Raw genomic sequence first — 23935 nt, 5'->3', positions numbered from 1 at the left:
AAGGAAAATGTCCCTAAGGACCTCCACTACTAGGACAGGTGTCTCAATGACATTAATGAAGGAAAATGTCCCTAAGGACCTCCACTACTAGGACAGGTGTCTCAATGACATTAATGAAGGAAAATGTCCCTAAGGACCTCCACTACTAGGACAGGTGTCTCAATGACATTAATGAAGGAAAATGTCCCTAAGGACCTCCACTACTAGGACAGGTGTCTCAATGACATTAATGAAGGAAAATGTCCCTAAGGACCCCCACTACTAGGACAGGTGTCTCAATGACATTGAAGAATTGTTAAGGTGAAGACGGGTGGAAGGAGACGGCACAACAGTGGAAGTCCAACTCAATATTTATTGAGTAATTAATGATTACGTGAGATGTGTATGCTACTCTGTGTTTGAGTGTGAACTATGTGCTGGAATCAACATATGGAAATACCGTAAAGAATGTTGTCGCGCGTGCTGGATGGTGGCGTCCAAAAGCAGAGGGAGAAGGCAAAAGCAATCCGGTGTCCGAGCGTGGTTGTGGGCCAGGAGAGAGAGTCCAAAGTCCAGGCAATGTGTCGCGGATCCAGGAGAGCAAATCAGGGTTCCAGAGAGGATGGCAGCAGGAATGGAGACAGGGGCTGTGGGAGGAAGGAGAGACCAAGGAGATCACAAACAAGGCAGGAGGAAAACGAGCACAGGAACAAATGGCTGGAGAGAGTCAGACAGGTGAGGCTGACTGCTAGCATTAGCAAGGTTCCATCGACGAGGGTTCAGCGCCGGGAATCTTTATCCTGTGGTCCGTAATCACTGCCAGGTGTCTTGATTGGGGATCGTCTCCAGCTGGGCGTGTGGACGCACTCAGAGTGGAGACAGGGAAGACTGAGCGTGTCTCATAACAAGAATGTCCCCCTGCAATTAGACCCATGAGGACATCTCAAAGGTCAGGACTGTGGGCTCCAAAACTGGCCCCCAAGAAAGGAGGACAGGGTTCACATTTCAGTAAGGAGACAGCATTTTGTCTCACTTTCATTGTAGTCTAGTGAGACTGCTTTTCAAATAAATATGTCATCGGGGCCTGAAAACCAAGGATAGCTGAGTGGTTAAAGCAGCTAGAGACCACCAAAGAGTGCGGGGTTCAATTCCCAGTCAGGTCTCCAGCGCCAAGAGTAAAAGTTTTATAACATAGTTTACTGAGACAGGTTGGCAATTAAATATCTAAATATGTCATTGGAGCACGAAAGCTGCGTCCTAAGAAGACCAAGAGTATCTGAGTGTTTAGCTCCCAATCAAAGACCAAGAGTATCTGAGTGTTCAGCTCCCAATCAAAGACCAAGAGTATCTGAGTGTTTAGCTCCCAATCAAAGACCAAGAGTATCTGAGTGTTTAGCTCCCAATCAAAGACCAAGAGTATCAGAGTGTTTAGCTCCCAATCAAAGACCAAGAGTATCTGAGTCTTTAGCTCCCAATCAAAGACCAAGAGTATCAGAGTGTTTAGCTCCCAATCAAAGACTAAGAGTATCTGAGTGTTTAGCTCCCAATCAAAGACTAAGAGTATCTGAGTGTTTAGCTCCCAATCAAAGACCAAGAGTATCTGAGTGTTTAGCTCCCAATCAAAGACCAAGAGTATCAGAGTGTTTAGCTCCCAATCAAAGACCAAGAGTATCAGAGTGTTTAGCTCCCAATCAAAGACCAAGAGTATCTGAGTGTTTAGCTCCCAATCAAAGACCAAGAGTATCAGAGTGTTTAGCTCCCAATCAAAGACCAAGAGTATCAGAGTGTTTAGCTCCCAATCAAAGACCAAGAGTATCAGAGTGTTTAGCTCCCAATCAAAGACCAAGAGTATCAGAGTGTTTAGCTCCCAATCAAAGACCAAGAGTATCTGAGTGTTTAGCTCCCAATCAAAGACCAAGAGTATCAGAGTGTTTAGCTCCCAATCAAAGACCAAGAGTATCTGAGTGTTTAGCTCCCAATCAAAGACTAAGAGTATCAGAGTGTTTAGCTCCCAATCAAAGACTAAGAGTATCAGAGTGTTTAGCTCCCAATCAAAGACCAAGAGTATCAGAGTGTTTAGCTCCCAATCAAAGACCAAGAGTATCTGAGTGTTTAGCTCCCAATCAAAGACCAAGAGTATCAGAGTGTTTAGCTCCCAATCAAAGACCAAGAGTATCAGAGTGTTTAGCGCCCAATCAAAGACCAAGAGTATCTGAGTCTTTAGCTCCCAATCAAAGACCAAGAGTATCAGAGTGTTTAGCTCCCAATCAAAGACCAAGAGTATCAGAGTGTTTAGCTCCCAATCAAAGACCAAGAGTATCTGAGTGTTTAGCTCCCAATCAAAGACTAAGAGTATCTGAGTGTTTAGCTCCCAATCAAAGACTAAGAGTATCTGAGTGTTTAGCTCCCAATCAAAGACTAAGAGTATCTGAGTGTTTAGCTCCCAATCAAAGACCAAGAGTATCAGAGTGTTTAGCTCCCAATCAAAGACCAAGAGTATCAGAGTGTTTAGCTCCCAATCAAAGACCAAGAGTATCTGAGTGTTTAGCTCCCAATCAAAGACCAAGAGTATCAGAGTGTTTAGCTCCCAATCAAAGACCAAGAGTATCAGAGTGTTTAGCTCCCAATCAAAGACCAAGAGTATCAGAGTGTTTAGCTCCCAATCAAAGACCAAGAGTATCAGAGTGTTTAGCTCCCAATCAAAGACTAAGAGTATCTGAGTGTTTAGCTCCCAATCAAAGACTAAGAGTATCTGAGTGTTTAGCTCCCAATCAAAGACCAAGAGTATCTGAGTCTTTAGCTCCCAATCAAAGACCAAGAGTATCAGAGTCTTTAGCTCCCAATCAAAGACTAAGAGTATCTGAGTGTTTAGCTCCCAATCAAAGACCAAGAGTATCTGAGTGTTTAGCTCCCAATCAAAGACCAAGAGTATCTGAGTGTTTAGCTCCCAATCAAAGACCAAGAGTATCTGAGTGTTTAGCTCCCAATCAAAGACCAAGAGTATCTGAGTGTTTAGCTCCCAATCAAAGACTAAGAGTATCTGAGTGTTTAGCTCCCAATCAAAGACCAAGAGTATCTGAGTGTTTAGCTCCCAATCAAAGACTAAGAGTATCAGAGTGTTTAGCTCCCAATCAAAGACTAAGAGTATCAGAGTGTTTAGCTCCCAATCAAAGACTAAGAGTATCTGAGTGTTTAGCTCCCAATCAAAGACCAAGAGTATCTGAGTGTTTAGCTCCCAATCAAAGACCAAGAGTATCAGAGTGTTTAGCTCCCAATCAAAGACCAAGAGTATCAGAGTGTTTAGCTCCCAATCAAAGACCAAGAGTATCTGAGTCTTTAGCTCCCAATCAAAGACCAAGAGTATCAGAGTGTTTAGCTCCCAATCAAAGACTAAGAGTATCTGAGTGTTTAGCTCCCAATCAAAGACTAAGAGTATCTGAGTGTTTAGCTCCCAATCAAAGACTAAGAGTATCTGAGTGTTTAGCTCCCAATCAAAGACCAAGAGTATCAGAGTGTTTAGCTCCCAATCAAAGACCAAGAGTATCTGAGTCTTTAGCTCCCAATCAAAGACCAAGAGTATCAGAGTGTTTAGCTCCCAATCAAAGACCAAGAGTATCAGAGTGTTTAGCTCCCAATCAAAGACCAAGAGTATCTGAGTGTTTAGCTCCCAATCAAAGACTAAGAGTATCTGAGTGTTTAGCTCCCAATCAAAGACTAAGAGTATCTGAGTGTTTAGCTCCCAATCAAAGACTAAGAGTATCTGAGTGTTTAGCTCCCAATCAAAGACCAAGAGTATCAGAGTGTTTAGCTCCCAATCAAAGACCAAGAGTATCAGAGTGTTTAGCTCCCAATCAAAGACCAAGAGTATCTGAGTGTTTAGCTCCCAATCAAAGACCAAGAGTATCAGAGTGTTTAGCTCCCAATCAAAGACCAAGAGTATCAGAGTGTTTAGCTCCCAATCAAAGACCAAGAGTATCAGAGTGTTTAGCTCCCAATCAAAGACTAAGAGTATCAGAGTGTTTAGCTCCCAATCAAAGACTAAGAGTATCAGAGTGTTTAGCTCCCAATCAAAGACCAAGAGTATCTGAGTGTTTAGCTCCCAATCAAAGACTAAGAGTATCTGAGTGTTTAGCTCCCAATCAAAGACCAAGAGTATCTGAGTCTTTAGCTCCCAATCAAAGACCAAGAGTATCAGAGTGTTTAGCTCCCAATCAAAGACCAAGAGTATCTGAGTGTTTAGCTCCCAATCAAAGACTAAGAGTATCTGAGTGTTTAGCTCCCAATCAAAGACCAAGAGTATCTGAGTGTTTAGCTCCCAATCAAAGACTAAGAGTATCTGAGTGTTTAGCTCCCAATCAAAGACTAAGAGTATCTGAGTGTTTAGCTCCCAATCAAAGACTAAGAGTATCAGAGTGTTTAGCTCCCAATCAAAGACCAAGAGTATCTGAGTGTTTAGCTCCCAATCAAAGACCAAGAGTATCTGAGTGTTTAGCTCCCAATCAAAGACCAAGAGTATCTGAGTGTTTAGCTCCCAATCAAAGACTAAGAGTATCTGAGTGTTTAGCTCCCAATCAAAGACTAAGAGTATCAGAGTGTTTAGCTCCCAATCAAAGACCAAGAGTATCTGAGTGTTTAGCTCCCAATCAAAGACCAAGAGTATCTGAGTGTTTAGCTCCCAATCAAAGACTAAGAGTATCTGAGTGTTTAGCTCCCAATCAAAGACCAAGAGTATCTGAGTGTTTAGCTCCCAATCAAAGACTAAGAGTATCTGAGTGTTTAGCTCCCAATCAAAGGTGCTGTGTTGAAAACCCAGTCAGCTAGATCAGTAACTTACCTAATCACCAGAGTTTTGTTTGACCCCCATGGTTGTTTACTGAGACATGTCCTCCATTATATTTGTCCTTGGGGCCTGGAATGTGTGCTCTAGAAGACTGAGGATGGCTGAGTGGTTAACAGCGATGGCCAGCAACCAACGGGTACAGAGTTTAAATCTCAGTAAGCAGTCCGTGTTTTGTTTGACTATCAATGTGGATTAGTCAGACAGGTGAGTGTTGACCAATCAGCTCTCTTCGGTCCGACTAATTGCAATTGAATAACGATAAAAAAATAATAATCGATAATGATGAAAAAACAACTAAGTCTTTCATCATAATGAATGATATTTAATTAAATAATTGTTTTGTCTCTTGACTTCCACCTGCTTTTATTTATCCCATCGTTTGTTTTTCCTTATCCAATCAGAATTTTTTTTTCTCTTCAATTATTCTGATTTGTTGTATTTATTTATTTTTATTTTTTTATCAGCCAATTTGACTTATTGTGGGTCCGACTGAGGAGAGCTGATTGGTCAACACTCACAATGCTTAATTATTCATCTTCTTATTCCCAGCCAGGAATTACCGAGGATACACTTAGCAACTTTAGCCTCAGCACACAGGAGGCCGCTAACCCCCGATGTTACCCTTAGACTTTTGGACTATAGACTATTTGTTATGATTATTACCCATACTTACCTTTTTAACTATAGGTTAATTAACCAGCTACCACTTATCTTTACTCTGTGTGGGGGAGGTGACCCCCCCCCCCCACATTGTCCGGTGTCCCCACTCCTGCATACTTTGGCTCGACCAGACTGGGATTGAACCTAGAGCCCTTTGATTGGGAGCCAGCTGTTTAACCATTCAGCTATTTTTGGTCTTCTGAGGGCCTGATTTGGGGCCCAATAATATATTTAGTTGAGTACCTGTCTCTGTAAACTATGATATAAAAACTTACCAAGTTTCCTAATCGACCTGACCGGGACTTGAACCTGGTCCCTTTTGATCGGGAGCTAGCTGATTTAACCACCCAGCTATCCTTGGTCTTCTTAAGGACATTTTTGGCGCCCGATGACATGTTTAATTGACAAGTGGTCTCAGCAAAGCACAACACTAGTGAAAGAAAACATTGACTCCTCACTGAGATCTGAAGCAAGCGGCCCTCGATTTGTGGTCAAGGTGTTAACCACTCCGCTGTCCCGGGTCTTATTACCACAAGACTCCGGGTCCCAATGACAAGTATAATCCAGGACCCGTCCCAGAAAAGTAGGACAGATGTGAAACAGAAGTCAGGAGCTTCAGTAAGTTAGTGATCAAGCTGACTGGATTTGAAGTCAGTCTTCTTGGTTTGAGAGGTAGACTCCGGCAAGCACTCAGCCGGCTTTGGTCTTCCCAGGAGAGATTTGGGCCCCAATGACATATTTCGTGGTGAAGTTCTGATCCAGATGGCATAAAACACTTAGTTTTCCGACTGGAGTTTTGTAAGTTGCTTATCAGGTGCGACTTGACTTCAGCTCCAGTAGCGCTTGTTAGCGAAGTAACGCTTTTATCTTTTTTACCTCGGCATTGATTTGAGACGGACTCATTCAATATGTTTTTAGAAAATGATTTTTTTACACTAAATTTGTTCACAAATATTTTTTTGACTGTGAATTTTTACGTACCATGTTTTTTTTCACAGATTTTTTTAATATAGATTTTTTAAACAATGCTTTATTTTTTGTACACTGAATTTTTATACATTAATTTTTTTTTTGCATCAATCTTTTACATGCTGAATATTTATGTACCAATTTTTTATCTGATTTTTTTTTACACTGAATTTTTATACAATTATTTTTTTTGCACTTAATTTTCTTAGGCTGAAATTTTACACAGCAATTTTTTTTACACTGAATTTTTACTCCAATTTTTTTTCACTGAATTTTTCTACACTAACTTTGTATACAATGTTCTTTTAGTCCATTTTTACACACCACATTTTTTCAACTGAATTTTTTTACACTGAATTTTTATATACTAAGTTATTATAAAATGATTTTTTTTACAATAACTTTTTATGCAGATATTTGATTTACAGTCCATTTTTACGCACCTATTGTTTTTTACTGATTTTTTTTACACTGAAGTTTAAAACAGTGTATTTAAAAAAAAATACAATTTTAAAGTGGAAAAATTCAAAGGAGAGAAACTCCATCCATCCATCCATTTTTCTACCGCTTATTCCCTTTTGGGGTCGCGGGGGGCGCTGGCGCCTATCTCAGCTACAATCGGGCGGAAGGCGGGGTACACCCTGGACAAGTCGCCACCTCATCACAGGGCCAACACAGATAGACAGACAACATTCACACACTAGGGACCATTTAGTGTTGCCAATCAACCTATCCCCAGGTGCATGTCTTTGGAGGTGGGAGTGGCCTATCCCCAGGTGCATGTCTTTGGAGGTGGGAGGGGCCTATCCTCAGGTGCATGTCTTTAAAGGTGGGAGGGGCCTATCCCCAGGTGCATGTCTTTGGAAGTGGGAGGGGCCTATCCCCAGGTGCATGTCTTTGGAGGTGGGAGGGGCCTATCCTCAGGTGCATGTCTTTAAAGGTGGGAGGGGCCTATCCCCAGGTGCATGTCTTTGGAAGTGGGAGGGGCCTATCCCCAGGTGCATGTCTTTGGAGGTGGGAGGGGCCTATCCTCAGGTGCATGTCTTTAAAGGTGGGAGGGGCCTATCCCCAGGTGCATGTCTTTGGAAGTGGGAGGGGCCTATCCCCAGGTGCATGTCTTTGGAGGTGGGAGGGGCCTATCCTCAGGTGCATGTCTTTAAAGGTGGGAGGGGCCTATCCCCAGGTGCATGTCTTTGGAAGTGGGAGGGGCCTATCCCCAGGTGCATGTCTTTGGAGGTGGGAGGGGCCTATCCCCAGGTGCATGTCTTTGAAGGTGGGAGGGGCCTATCCCCAGGTGCATGTCTTTGGAGGTGGGAGGGGCCTATCCTCAGGTGCATGTCTTTAAAGGTGGGAGGGGCCTATCCCCAGGTGCATGTCTTTGGAAGTGGGAGGGGCCTATCCCCAGGTGCATGTCTTTGGAGGTGGGAGGGGCCTATCCTCAGGTGCATGTCTTTAAAGGTGGGAGGGGCCTATCCCCAGGTGCATGTCTTTGGAAGTGGGAGGGGCCTATCCCCAGGTGCATGTCTTTGGAGGTGGGAGGGGCCTATCCCCAGGTGCATGTCTTTGGAGGTGGGAGGGGCCTATCCTCAGGTGCATGTCTTTAAAGGTGGGAGGGGCCTATCCCCAGGTGCATGTCTTTGGAAGTGGGAGGGGCCTATCCCCAGGTGCATGTCTTTGGAGGTGGGAGGGGCCTATCCTCAGGTGCATGTCTTTAAAGGTGGGAGGGGCCTATCCCCAGGTGCATGTCTTTGGAAGTGGGAGGGGCCTATCCCCAGGTGCATGTCTTTGGAGGTGGGAGGGGCCTATCCTCAGGTGCATGTCTTTAAAGGTGGGAGGGGCCTATCCCCAGGTGCATGTCTTTGGAAGTGGGAGGGGCCTATCCCCAGGTGCATGTCTTTGGAGGTGGGAGGGGCCTATCCCCAGGTGCATGTCTTTGAAGGTGGGAGGGGCCTATCCCCAGGTGCATGTCTTTGGAGGTGGGAGGGGCCTATCCTCAGGTGCATGTCTTTAAAGGTGGGAGGGGCCTATCCCCAGGTGCATGTCTTTGGAAGTGGGAGGGGCCTATCCCCAGGTGCATGTCTTTGGAGGTGAGAGGGGTCTATCCCCAGGTGCATGTCTTTGGAGGTGGGAGGGGCCTATCCCCAGGTGCATGTCTTTGGAGGTGGGAGGGGCCTATCCCCAGGTGCATGTCTTTGGAGGTGGGAGGGGCCTATCCCCAGGTGCATGTCTTTGGAGGTGGGAGGAAGCCCTTCCATAAATTGTCACAAAACGTCTTGAAGGTCGATGAAGGACGTTTGACATTAAGAACATTTAGGCTTTGTCACCATTTTACACCAAAATCATTCCTACAAATCCTCTTTTTGCATGAAGACACTTTCTCACCAGGTGGGAGGGGGGGGGGGCTGTCTCACACACACACACATAATGGTGTGTGTGTGTGTGTGTGTGTGTGTGTGTGTGTGTGTGTGTGTGTTAGCAGCAGAGAGAAGAGAGTAGAATGTTCCTCAGTCTTCTTCTCTGACATGAAGATGAATGTTTGCAAGATTTTCTTCTTCTTCTTCTTCTTTTTCTTCTTCTTCTTCATGACACTTCTTCCCTGCTCCGTGAGTACTAAATACTCTCTCACTAAATACTCAAGTACTCTCTCAGTGTACTACATGCAGAAATACTCTCAGTAAATAGAGACATAATTAAAGAGTAAATACAGAAATATTTGATCAGTAAATACATAAATACTTTAGAGGTCAATATATGAATACTTTTAGTAAAGACATGAATAATTTATGCGTTAATACATAAATATTTATGAGTTAATACATATATAGAGAAATACTCCTAAATACTTGTATATTTTATGTTGTTATGCACCAGATTATTTTTCTGAACGAGTTTTGGTTTTTTTGCTTATTTACATACTTTTTACAGTCTTTTATTTTGTAAACACAAGAATTCTGTGGGAAAATGACAGTAGAACTTTGGGAGACGACTTCCTGCTCAGTGTTTGTGTCACCTCTGTTGCTAGGCAGACTTGCAGGGTAACTGCCCCAGGGCTGCAGGGTAACTGCCCCGGAGCTGCATGGTAACTGCCCCAGGGCTGCAGGGTAACTGCCCCAGGGCTGCAGGGTAACTGCCCCAGGGCTGCAGGGTAACTGCCCCAGGGCTGCAGTGTAACTGCCCCAGGGCTGCAGGGTAACTGCCCCGGAGCTGCATGGTAACTGCCCCAGGGCTGCAGGGTAACTGCCCCAGGGCTGCAGGGTAACTGCCCCAGGGCTGCAGGGTAACTGCCGCGGAGCTGCAGGGTAACTGCCCCGTGAGAAGAAGGACAAATGTGTCAGAACAAAGTCTGGGGCGGCATGGCGTAGTGGGTAGAGCGGCCAGCCAGAAACCTGAGGGTTGCAGGTTCGATTCCCACCCATTGACATCCAAAAGTCGCTGCCGTTGTGTCCTTGGGCAGGACACTTCACCCTTTGCCCCCGGTGCCGCTCACACTGCTGAATGAATGATTGGTGGTGGTCGGAGGTGCAAACTGGCAGCCACGCTTCCGTCAGTCTACCCTGTGGCTACTGATGTAGCTTACCACCACCACCGTGTGAATGAATGATGGCTTCCCACTTCTCTGTCAGCGCTTTGAGTGTTTAGAAAAGTGCGATATAAATCTAAGTTTTGGGTTTTTTTAAACATGAAAAATGAGTATGCAAAAGTAAAGAGCTTGGATGGAATGAACAAGCAGTAAATTCCATGTCCACAGGAAATATAAATATTATGAAGTATTAAAACCAAGGCTTTCCATCCAAGCTGATGGAGGCACACAGGTGCAACGTGCACAAAGATAGGTGTGGCATGACACTCACAAAGATAGGTGTGGCATGACACTCACAAAGATAGGTGTGGCATCACACTCACAAAGATAGGTGTGGCATCACACTCACAAAGATAGGTGTGGCATGACACTCACAAAGATAGGTGTGGCATCACACTCACAAAGATAGGTGTGGCATGACACTCACAAAGATAGGTGTGGCATGACACTCACAAAGATAGGTGTGGCATGACACTCACAAAGATAGGTGTGGCATGACACTCACAAAGATAGGTGTGGCATCACACTCACAAAGATAGGTGTGGCATGACACTCACAAAGATAGGTGTGGCATCACACTCACAAAGATAGGTGTGGCATCACACTCACAAAGATAGGTTTGGCATGACACTCACAAAGATAGGTGTGGCATCACACTCACAAAGATAGGTGTGGCATGACACTCACAAAGATAGGTGTGGCATGACACTCACAAAGATAGGTGTGGCATCACACTCACAAAGATAGGTGTGGCATCACACTCACAAAGATAGGTGTGGCATCACACTCACAAAGATAGGTGTGGCATGACACTCACAAAGATAGGTGTGGCATGACACAAAGATAGGTGTGGCATGACACTCACAAAGATAGGTGTGGCATCACACTCACAAAGATAGGTGTGGCATCACACTCACAAAGATAGGTGTGGCATGACACTCACAAAGATAGGTGTGGCATCACACTCACAAAGATAGGTGTGGCATGACACTCACAACGATAGGTGTGGCATGACACTCACAAAGATAGGTGTGGCATCACACTCACAAAGATAGGTGTGGCATCACACTCACAAAGATAGGTGTGGCATCACACTCACAAAGATAGGTGTGGCATGACACTCACAAAGATAGGTGTGGCATGACACTCACAAAGATAGGTGTGGCATCACACTCACAAAGATAGGTTTGGCATGACACTCACAAAGATAGGTGTGGCATCACACTCACAAAGATAGGTGTGGCATCACACTCACAAAGATAGGTGTGGCATGACACTCACAAAGATAGGTGTGGCATCACACTCACAAAGATAGGTGTGGCATGACACTCACAAAGATAGGTGTGGCATGACACTCACAAAGATAGGTGTGGCATCACACTCACAAAGATAGGTGTGGCATGACACTCACAAAGATAGGTGTGGCATGACACTCACAAAGATAGGTGTGGCATCACACTCACAACGATAGGTGTGGCATCACACTCACAAAGATAGGTGTGGCATCACACTCACAAAGATAGGTGTGGCATGACACTCACAAAGATAGGTGTGGCATCACACTCACAACGATAGGTGTGGCATGACACTCACAAAGATAGGTGTGGCATCACACTCACAAAGATAGGTGTGGCATCACACTCACAAAGATAGGTGTGGCATCACACTCACAAAGATAGGTGTGGCATGACACAAAGATAGGTGTGGCATGACACTCACAAAGATAGGTGTGGCATCACACTCACAAAGATAGGTGTGGCATCACACTCACAAAGATAGGTGTGGCATGACACTCACAAAGATAGGTGTGGCATCACACTCACAAAGATAGGTGTGGCATGACACTCACAACGATAGGTGTGGCATGACACTCACAAAGATAGGTGTGGCATCACACTCACAAAGATAGGTGTGGCATCACACTCACAAAGATAGGTGTGGCATCACACTCACAAAGATAGGTGTGGCATGACACAAAGATAGGTGTGGCATGACACTCACATAGATAGGTGTGGCATCACACTCACAAAGATAGGTGTGGCATGACACTCACAACGATAGGTGTGGCATGACACTCACAAAGATAGGTGTGGCATCACACTCACAAAGATAGGTGTGGCATCACACTCACAAAGATAGGTGTGGCATCACACTCACAAAGATAGCTGTGGCATCACACTCACAAAGATAGGTGTGGCATGACACAAAGATAGGTGTGGCATGACACTCACAAAGATAGGTGTGGCATCACACTCACAAAGATAGGTGTGGCATCACACTCACAAAGATAGGTGTGGCATGACACTCACAAAGATAGGTGTGGCATCACACTCACAAAGATAGGTGTGGCATGACACTCACAACGATAGGTGTGGCATGACACTCACAAAGATAGGTGTGGCATCACACTCACAAAGATAGGTGTGGCATCACACTCACAAAGATAGGTGTGGCATCACACTCACAAAGATAGGTGTGGCATGACACAAAGATAGGTGTGGCATGACACTCACATAGATAGGTGTGGCATCACACTCACAAAGATAGGTGTGGCATGACACTCACAACGATAGGTGTGGCATGACACTCACAAAGATAGGTGTGGCATCACACTCACAAAGATAGGTGTGGCATCACACTCACAAAGATAGGTGTGGCATCACACTCACAAAGATAGCTGTGGCATGACACAAAGATAGGTGTGGCATGACACTCACAAAGATAGGTGTGGCATGACACTCACAAAGATAGGTGTGGCATTCATCACTGGATCTCTCACTGGATCACTTCACAGCCGAGTGTGAAGCGACCGGAATGAGAATCAGCACCTCCAAGTCCGAGTCCATGGTTCTCGCCCGGAAAAGGGTGGAGTGCCATCTCCGGGTTTGGGGAGGAGACCCTGCCCCAAGTGGAGGAGTTCAAGTACCTGGGAGTCTTGTTCACCAGTGGGGGAAGAGTGGATGGTGAGATGGACAGGTGGATCGGTGCGGCGTCTTCAGTAATGCGGACGTATCAATCCGTTGTGGTGAAGAAGGAGCTGAGCCGGAAGGCAAAGCTCTCAATTTACCGGTCAATCTACGTTCCCATCCTCACCTATGGTCATGAGCTTTGGGTTATGACCGAAAGGACAAGATCACGGGTACAAGCGGCCCAAATGTTGGGTGGTGGGTCTCTCCCTTAGAGATAGGGTGAGAAGCTCTGTCATCCGGGAGGAACTCAAAGTAAAGCCGCTGCTCACACACACACGCACGCACGCACACACACACACACACACACACACACACACACACACACACACACACACACACACACACACACACACACACACACACACACACACTTGTCTGACACTAACTTAAAAATACATCCAGTATCTATATTTCTATATGTACACTGTCACCTCCAATTGGACTGCTGCACACACTACACTACACACACTACACTACACACACTACACTACACTACACACAGTATAGACTACACACACTACACTACACACAGTATAGACTACACACACTACACTACACACACTACACTACACTACACACACTACACTACACACACTACACTACACACACTACACTACACACACTACACTACACTACACACAGTATAGACTACACACACTACAGTACACACAGTATAGACTACACACACTACACTACACACACTACACTACACACACTACACTACACACACTACACTACACACACTACACTACACTACACACAGTATAGACTACACACACTACACTACACACACTACACTACACACACTACACACAGTATACACTACACACAGTATAGACTACACATAGTACACACACTACACTACACACTACACACAGTATATACAATATATGTGATACAAATAGTCGAGTACACACAGTAGAATACACAGTACATAAAATATATGCAGTTCAGTACAAACAGTACATAAAGTATATACAGTACAGTGTAGTATACATTACCATACACAGAGTACATACAGTATAGTACACACAGTACAACAGTATATACAGCACACACAGTACAGTACACAGTACAGTACAGTACATAGGAAATGTGCAGTACAGTAAATAGCGTATATACAGTATAGTACACAGTACAGAGGCTATACACAGTACACACACTACAGGACATAGAGTATATACAGTACAGTACATGGAGTATACACAATACAGTACACAGGACATAGAGTACATACAGTACAGTACACTTAATACATACAACATAGTACACGATACATACAGTACATATAATATATACAATGTAGTAAATAGTGTATAGTACACATAGTACTTACAGCATAGTACACAGTACTTACAGTATATACAGTACATGCAGTATACATAGAATGTAAACAGTACATCATTTACAGTAAATACAGTATAGTACACAGTACATACAGTATACACAGTACAGTCCACATTACTGTACATAGATTAGATGTGGTATATAGAGTACATAGAGTACATCCATCCATCCATTTTCTACCACTTATTCGCTTTCTGGGGTCGCGGGGGGCGCTAGTACATGGAGGGAGTAATTGAGTGAGTAGTACATAGAGTACATGGAGGGAGTAATTGAGTGAGTAGTACATAGAGTACATGGAGGGAGTAATTGAGTGAGTAGTACATAGAGTACATGGAGGGAGTAATTGAGTGAGTAGTACATAGAGTACATGGAGGGAGTAATTGAGTGAGTAGTACATGGAGTACATGGAGGGAGTAATTGAGTGAGTAGTACATAGAGTACATGGAGGGAGTAATTGAGTGAGTAGTACATAGAGTACATGGAGGGAGTAATTGAGTGAGTAGTACATGGAGTACATGGAGGGAGTAATTGAGTGAGTAGTACATAGAGTACATGGAGGGAGTAATTGAGTGAGTAGTACATAGAGTACATGGAGGGAGTAATTGAGTGAGTAGTACATAGAGTACATGGAGGGAGTAATTGAGTGAGTAGTACATGGAGTACATGGAGGGAGTAATTGAGTGAGTAGTACATAGAGTACATGGAGGGAGTAATTGAGTGAGTAGTACATAGAGTACATGGAGGGAGTAATTGAGTGAGTAGTACATAGAGTACATGGAGGGAGTAATTGAGTGAGTAGTACATAGAGTACATGGAGGGAGTAATTGAGTGAGTAGTACATAGAGTACATGGAGGGAGTAATTGAGTGAGTAGTACATGGAGTACATGGAGGGAGTAATTGAGTGAGTAGTACATAGAGTACATGGAGGGAGTAATTGAGTGAGTAGTACATAGAGTACATGGAGGGAGTAATTGAGTGTGTAGTTTGAGGTGAGCTGAGTAGAAAAAAGAGAAGTCAGAAAGTTGCTGCTGTCATAACAAGAATGTGCTGGCAGACAAAGTTGGTGTAAAAGTTGTACCTCAAATTGTACTTTTTAATGAGGAGCAGCTGCAGTGTGACAAGTACATGTCACTTCTACTACTTCAAGTACTTCATGTACTTCACCACAAACTTTCTGCTAGGAAGGAAAAGTCACATTCTTTCTCCACAACAATCTTTTTCACTCAACTCTATGTTACATTCTGCATACCTATATATACACATATATACACACACATATATATATATATACACATACATATGTATATTAATATATATATATACATATATATGTATATATATATATTCATAAATAGGTATATATACATACATATACATATATATAGGTGTATATATAGATATATGCACAGATATATGTATATATACACCTATATATGTATATGTATGTATATATACCTATTTATGAATATATATATACATATATATATATATATATATATATATATATATATATATATATATATATATATATATATATATATATATATATATATACATACATTGTATGTATATATACATACATATACATATACATATATATAGGTGTATATATAGATATATGCATAGATATATGTATATATACACCTATATATGTATATGTATGTATATATACCTATTTATGAATATATATATACATATACATATATATATATATATACATATATATATATATATATATATATATATATACATACAATGTATGTATATATATACACACACACATATAATGGGTTGTACTTGTATAGTGCTTTTCTACCTTCAAGGTACTCAAAGCACTTTGACAGTACTTCCACATTCACACACTGATGGAGGGAGCTGCCATGCAAGGCGCTAACCAGCACCCATCAGGAGCAAGGGTGAAGTGTCTTGCGCAGGACACAACGGACGTGACGAGGTTGGTACTAGGTGGGGATTGAACCAGGGACCCTCGGGTTGCGCATGGCCACTCCCCCACTGCGCCACGACGTCCATATATACCTATATATGTATATATATATATATGTATATATATATATATATATATATATATATATATATATATATATATATATATATATATATATATATATATATATGTGTATATGTACACATATACATCAATCAATCAATGTTTACTTATATAGCCCTAAATCACTAGTGTCTCAAAGGGCTGCACAAACCACTACGACATCCTCGGTAGGCCCACATAAGGGCAAGGAAAACTCACACCCAGTGGGACGTCTGTGACAATGATGACTATGAGAACCTTGGAGAGGAGGAAAGCAATGGATGTCGAGCGGGTCTAACATGATACTGTGAAAGTTCAATCCATAATGGATCCAACACAGTCGCGAGAGTCCAGTCCAAAGCGGATCCAACTCAGCAGCGAGAGTCCCGTTCACAGCGGAGCCAGCAGGAAACCATCCCAAGCGGAGGCTGATCAGCAGCGCAGAGATGTCCCCAGCCGATACACAGGCAAGCAGTACATGGCCACCGGATCGGACCGGACCCCCTCCACACGGGAGAGTGGGACATAGAAGAAAAAGAAAAGAAACAGCAGATCAACTGGTCTAAAAAGGGAGTCTATTTAAAGGCTAGAGTATACAAATGAGTTTTAAGGTGAGACTTAAATGCTTCTACTGAGGTGGCATCTCGAACTTTTACCGGGAGGGCATTCCAGAGTACTGGAGCCCGAACGGAAAACGCTCTATAGCCCGCAGACTTTTTTTGGGCTTTGGGAATCACTAATAAGCCGGAGTCCTTTGAACGCAGATTTCTTGCCGGGACATATGGTACAATACAATCGGCAAGATAGGATGGAGCTAGACCGTGTAGTATTTTATACGTAAGTAGTAAAACCTTAAAGTCACATCTTAAGTGCACAGGAAGCCAGTGCAGGTGAGCCAGTATAGGTATATATGTATGTATATATGTATATAAAGGTATATACAGTATATATGTATGTATATATGTATATAAAGGTATATACAGTATAGGTATATATGTATGTATATATGTATATAAAGGTATATACAGTATAGGTATATATGTATGTATATATGTATATAAAGGTATATACAGTATAGGTATATATGTATGTATATATGTATATAAAGGTATATACAGTACAGGCGTAATGTGATCAAACTTTCTTGTTCTTGTCAAAAGTCTAGCAGCCGCATTTTGTACCAACTGTAATCTTTTAATGCTAGACATGGGGAGACCCGAAAATAATACGTTACAGTAGTCGAGGCGAGACGTAACAAACGCATGGATAATGATCTCGGCGTCTTTAGTGGACAGAATGGAGCGAATTTTAGCGATATTACGGAGATGAAAGAAGGCCGTTTTAGTAACGCTTTTAATGTGTGCCTCAAAGGAGAGAGTTGGGTGGAAGATAATACCCAGATTCTTTACCGTGTCGCCTTGTTTAATTGTTTGGTTGTCAAATGTTAGAGTTGTATTATTAAATAGAGTTCGGTGTCTAGCAGGACCGATAATCAGCATTTCCGTTTTTTTGGCGTTGTGTTGCAAAAAGTTAGCGGACATCCATTGTTTAATTTCATTAAGACACGCCTCCAGCTGACTACAATCCGGCGTGTTGGTCAGCTTTAGGGGCATGTAGAGTTGGGTGTCATCAGCATAACAGTGAAAGCTAACACCGTATTTGCGTATGATGTCACCTAGCGGCAGCATGTAGATGCTGAAGAGTGCAGGGCCAAGGACCGAACCCTGGGGAACTCCACACGTTACTTTAACGTAGTCCGAGGTCACATTGTTATGGGAGACACACTGCATCCTATCAGTAAGATAAGAGTTAAACCAAGACAGGGCTAAGTCTGACATACCAATTCGTGTTTTGATACGTTCTAATAAAATATTATGATCGACGGTATCGAAAGCAGCGCTAAGATCGAGGAGCAGCAACATAGATGACGCATCAGAATCCATCGTTAGCAATAGATCATTAGTCATTTTTGCGAGGGCTGTCTCCGTGGAGTGATTTGCCCTGAAACCGGATTGAAAGGTTTCACATAGATTGTTAGACGCTAAGTGTTCATTTAACTGCTCCGCAACAATTTTTTCAAGGATTTTTGAAATAAAGGGAAGGTGAGACACCGGTCGGTAGTTTACCATGAGGTCAGGATCGAGGTTAGGTCTTTTAAGAAGAGGATGAATAACCGCTTTTTTGAATGCTAGGGGAACAGTGCCCGAGGAGAGTGATAAGTTTATAATATTTAGCACTGATGGACCTAATAATCCCCGCGACCCCGAAAGGGAATAAGCGGTAGAAAATGGATGGATGGACCTAATAATACAAAGATCTCCTTGATCAGTTTCCCAGGAAGAGGGTCAAGTAAACATGTTGTTTGTTTTATTCCATTTACACGTTGTAACAATTCCTCTAATGTTATTTCCTCAAAACGAGAGAAACTATTTTGGAGGGCAGTATCCGCCGTATATACAATCGTGTCAGTGTTAATAGAACCCCGTTGTAGCTGGGACGCATTGTCTTTAATCTCCTTTTTAATGACTTCAATTTTCTTACTAAAGAATTGCATAAAGTCATCAGCTGAGTGGGTGGAGCTACTGGAAGGGGTCCCTTGTTGGGTTAGCGATGCTACCGTACTAAACAGAAATTTGGGATCGTTTTTATTACGGTGGATGAGATTTGAGTAATATTTAGCTTTAGCTAAGGTAAGCATGCGTTTATAAGTTATTAAACCATCACTCCATGCTTGATGGTGCACCTCAAGTTTAGTCGTGCGCCATTTGCGTTCCAGCTTTCTACATAATAATTTCTGAGCTCTAGTTTCTTCTGTAAACCACGGGGTGCGCTTTTTTGGAGCCTTTTTTAACTTTAGCGGTGCTATGTTATCAATGGTTTCGCGCAGGGCGTCGTTAAAGTTGTTAGTGAGGTTATCAATAGAGCCCACATACTTTGGGAATGGTGCCATTACCGAGGGCAGTAGGTCAGCAAGAGTTGTCGTTGTGGCCGTATTAATGTTGCGGCTGCTATAGCAGTTATTATTATTATTAGTTTGACGAACATGCGTCTGAACCTCGAATTTTATAAGGTAATGATCGGACAATACTTTAGTATACGGGAGTATCGTAACTTTGGAGACGGTGATGCCCCTGACAAGCACTAGGTCTATCGTATTACCGTTGCGATGCGTGGGTTCATTTATTATTTGTGTGAGACCACAGCTATCAATTATAGTCTGGAGCGCTACGCACGGTGGGTCCGATGGGGTATTCATATGGATATTAAAGTCCCCCATTATGATTATATTATCGGCGTGTGTCACTAGATCAGCAACGAACTCTGAGAATTCATTAATAAAGTCCGAATAGGGCCCTGGGGGGCGGTAGATAACAGCCAGGTGTAGAGGCAGCGGTGTGACAGACTTCATAGTAAGCACCTCAAACGATTTATATTTATTATTTATGTTAGGACTAAGGTTAAAGTTTTCGTTGTATATTAGTGCGACCCCCCCACCCCTTTTGAGCGGACGGGCAATATGCGCATGTGTAAAGTTAGGAGGACATGCCTCATTTAGCACAAAAAAGTCGTTTGGTTTAAGCCAGGTTTCACTGAGACCGATGACGTTAAGATTGTTGTCTCTGATAATATCATTAACTAACAACGTTTTAGGAGACAATGATCTTATGTTTAAAAAACCTATATTATAGGTAGTGGGCTGTTTTAGGGAGTTTTTGATCAAATTATCCGTGGTAGCAATATTGATAATGTTGTGTTTATTATGCCCAGTGCATTTAGTATAGTTACGACCATATCTAGGAATTGATACGACAGGAATTTTCCGATATATATATATATATATATATATATATATATATATATATATATATATATATATATATATATATATATATATATATATATATATACACACACATCCATCCATCCATCCATTTTCTACAGCTTATTCCCTTTGGGGTCGTGGGGGGCGCTGGTGCCTATCTCAGCTACAATCGGGCGGAAGGTGGTTGTACACCCTGGACAAGTCGCCACCTCATCGCAGGGCCTATTATTTTATTTATTTTTTATTATTGTGTTTTTTTAATTATTATGTTTCTATTATTATTGTATATTTGTATTATTGTGTTTTTATTTTAATTGTGTTTTTATTATTATTATTATGTTTTATTATCAATGGTGGTTTTGGAGAAGAGGGTGCAGCAGCACTCTTGAGGGGCTCAGGGACTGAGGTTGACCAAAGTCCACATGGTCCACAAGAAAGTCATTTAGTTCTTCCTGTCTGGTTCTTCGCAGGTCCAAGAAACAAGCAAAGCCTCTGGATGGCAAGCAGATGACGAAGGACAAGTAGACAGTGGACAAGTAGACGGCGGGCGACTAGATGAAGGACGACTAAACGGAGGACGGCTAGACGGAGGACGGCTAGACGGAGGACGGCTAGACGGAGGACGAGAAGACAGTGGACAAGTAGACGGCGGGCGACTAGATGAAGGACGACTAGACGGAGGACGGCTAGACGGAGGACGAGAAGACAGTGGACGAGTAGACGGAGGACGAGTAGATGATGGCGGACGACTAGATGAACGTCGACTAGACGGAGGACGTGTAGACAAAGGACGAGTAGACAGAGGACAAGTAAACGGAGGACGAGTAGACAGAGGACGAGTGGATGATGGAGGACGACTAGACGGAGAACGAGTAGACAAAGGACGAGTAGACAAAGGACGAGTAGACGGAGGACAAGTAAACGGAGGACGACTAGACGGAGGACGAGTAGACAAAGGACGAGTAGACGGAGGACGAGTGGATGACAGAGGACGACTAGACAGAGAACGAGTAGACAAAGGACGAGTAGATGGAGGACAAGTAAATGGAGAACGAGTAGACGGAGGACGAGTGGATGACAAAGGACGACTAGACGGAGGACGACTAGACGGAGGACGAGTAAACAAAGGACGAGTATATGACGGAGGACAAGTAGACGGAGGACAAGTAAACAGAGGACGAGTGGATGACGGAGGACAAGTAGACGGAGGACAAGTAAACAGAGGACGAGTGGATGACGGAGGACGACTAGACGGAGGACGAGTAGACAAAGGACGAGTAGATGGAGGACAAGTAAACGGAGGACGACTAGAAGGAGGACGAGTAGACAAAAGACGAGTAGACGGAGGACGAGTGGATGACAGAGGACGACTAGACAGAGAACGAGTAGACAAAGGACGAGTAGATGGAGGACAAGTAAATGGAGAACGAGTAGACGGAGGACGAGTGGATGACAAAGGACGACTAGACGGAGGACGAGTAGACAAAGGACGAGTAGATGACGGAGGACAAGTAGACGGAGGACAAGTAGACGGAGGACAAGTAAACAGAGGACGAGTGGATGACGGAGGACGACTAGACGGAGGACGAGTAGACAAAGGACGAGTAGATGACAGAGGACAAGTAGACGGAGGACAAGTAAAGGGAGGACGAGTAGACGGAGGACGAGTGGATGACGGAGGACGACTAGACAGAGGACAAGTAGATGAAAGAGAACGAGTAGACGGAGGTGGAGTGGATGACGGAGGACGACTAGACGAAGGACGAGTAGACAGAGGACAAGAAGATGCAGCGGGCGCGTCCTTGAAGTTCCAGCACATGTCCAAGGACTTACAGATCATCTCCACCAAGTACAAAACCCCGGCGTACGGCTCCCTCAGTCCCTACGGTTGGCCTCAGAACTTCTCCCTGGACCAGCACCTCTACAAACCCAAGCCTCATCCCAAAGTGTTCCCCAAGTCCAAGAAGATTCTGGGCTGGGGCGACTTTTACTTCAATGTGAAAACTCTGAAGTTCAGCCTTGTGGTGACCGGGAAGATCGTGGACCATGTCAACGGCACTTTCAGCGTCTACTTCCGCCACAACTCCTCGCAGCTGGGAAATATCACCGTCAGCATCGTGCCGCCTTCTAAGCCGGTTGCCTTGGAGGTTCTGGACCCGGTAGTTGAAAGCATTCACACGGGGAACTTTGTCCTCTTACCAGACCTGGCGTCTCCAGTCCAATCCAGCACAATTCCTCCAGACCTTCCCAAGGAGCAGCAGGACCTGCCGGTCATGACTGAGCTCAACTGCCGTGTGGACTACCAAAGAACCAACCGGTCCAAGAAGACCAAACCCTGCATGTACGACCCGGGTCAGACCTGCTACTCGGAAAACACGCAGTCGCAGGCGGCGTGGATCTGCTCTAAACCCTTTAAGGTCATTTGCATCTTCGTCGCCTTCACCGGCATCGACTACAGGCTGGTGCAGAAGGTTTGCCCCGACCGCAACTTCCAGCCGGAGCAGAACCAGCAGTACTTTGGGTGACCGCTTCCAGATGGACCGCCTGGTTTCTACTTAAATGTGTTCCGGTCCTTGTCTCTGTTTGCTTTTCACATCTGGAGGGAACACCAGTGGACCCCAGCAACTCCACAACAACACGGGAGCCATTCGGTTTTTTTTTGGATTTCCCCGAAAAAGTATTGGATCATGTCTGAGGGTCAGAGTGTCAGGATAAGGTGGCCGAAGGTCTGAGGGACTGAGGGACTGAGGGACTGAGGGATGTGTTCACTCTTGTCATGTTTGCTTGGGTTTAAAGGGACTCTGGTACCAGAGTCTGCTCTGAAAAGCATTCTCAGGGCAGTGGATCCATCACAACTGGACTGTTGTGTTTGTCTTACATCACGTGTGGACTCTCATCCTTCAGCAGTTCATGGTCAGAGACTTAGTCTGGTGGACTACATCTGACCAGCACTTAGATCGGTAGACCTGATCCGAGTAGGACTTAAATTAGTAGACAAGATCTGACCAGGACAGATTGTTCTCAGGGTTAAAAGACGTAGACTTTTTCTGCCAAAATTGAAAGAGTGAAAAGGATTAGTGAGACTAGATCAAGAACTTTACTGATGCAGGTTTTCGTGGGCCACTTGAAACGATGTGGTGGCCCAGATCTGTCCCCGGGACCTAAAGTTCCACACCTGTGACGTACAACAATGTTTGCTTTTTCTCTTTCAGTTTGCATTCATGAAAATAAAAGTCAGCGAGCAGAAACAAACTCTCACCTTCCTGCTGGAGAGCTTTGTTAAGTGGAAAAGTGAGACCTTGCTGCAAGATCAGCATCTTTGCATCTTTCACTAACTCAACACTTTCTGCAAGCGGCGGCAGAAAAAGCGGATATTTAGATTTAGCCAGGATGGAACACACACATTCTTGACTCTCTAGCGCCCCCCTTTGAGAAGGATTTGTGTAACGTCAGCAAAATGGCCGCAGACCACTTTCTTTAGAGGACGAAGGCTGAAGTCCCAACAAGTCATGTTGGAAAAGCAACAGGAAGTAGATCTTCTTGGTGTTGGGACATGTGAGACTGGAACATGTGAGACTGGAACATGTGAGACTGGAACATGTGAGACTGGAACATGTGAGACTGGAACATGTGAGACTGGAACATGTGAGACTGGAACACGTGAGACTGGAACACGTGAGACTGGAACATGTGAGACTGGAACATGTGAGACTGGAAGAT

General features: G+C 43.8%; 1 protein-coding gene across 1 annotated transcript; it reads left to right on the top strand.

Annotated features, from left to right (window-relative positions):
• The first annotated feature begins 447 nt into the window (after positions 1–447).
• On the top strand, positions 448–23465 carry LOC133544338 (uncharacterized). The gene is made up of 2 exons (XM_061889551.1): positions 448–714; positions 20686–23465. The coding sequence occupies exons 1-2, from the start codon at positions 448–450 to the stop codon at positions 22738–22740; spliced, it is 2322 nt and encodes a 773-aa protein (XP_061745535.1). The 3' UTR covers positions 22741–23465.
• Positions 23466–23935: the final 470 nt, after the last annotated feature.

This window comes from Nerophis ophidion, linkage group LG27, assembly GCF_033978795.1.
Source record: "Nerophis ophidion isolate RoL-2023_Sa linkage group LG27, RoL_Noph_v1.0, whole genome shotgun sequence".
Classification (NCBI taxonomy): Eukaryota; Metazoa; Chordata; class Actinopteri; order Syngnathiformes; family Syngnathidae; genus Nerophis; species Nerophis ophidion.
This window is presented reverse-complemented; position numbering and strand designations above follow the sequence as displayed.

Excerpts from the sequence above, each read along its gene's own strand:
- LOC133544338 (XM_061889551.1), top strand. The coding sequence starts at position 448 with ATGTTGTCGCGCGTGCTGGATGGTGGCGTCCAAAAGCAGAGGGAGAAG. Across the intron at positions 715-20,685 it reads GGCTGGAGAGAGTCAGACAG|GTCCAAGAAACAAGCAAAGC; the intron begins GTGAGGCTGACT and ends GGTTCTTCGCAG.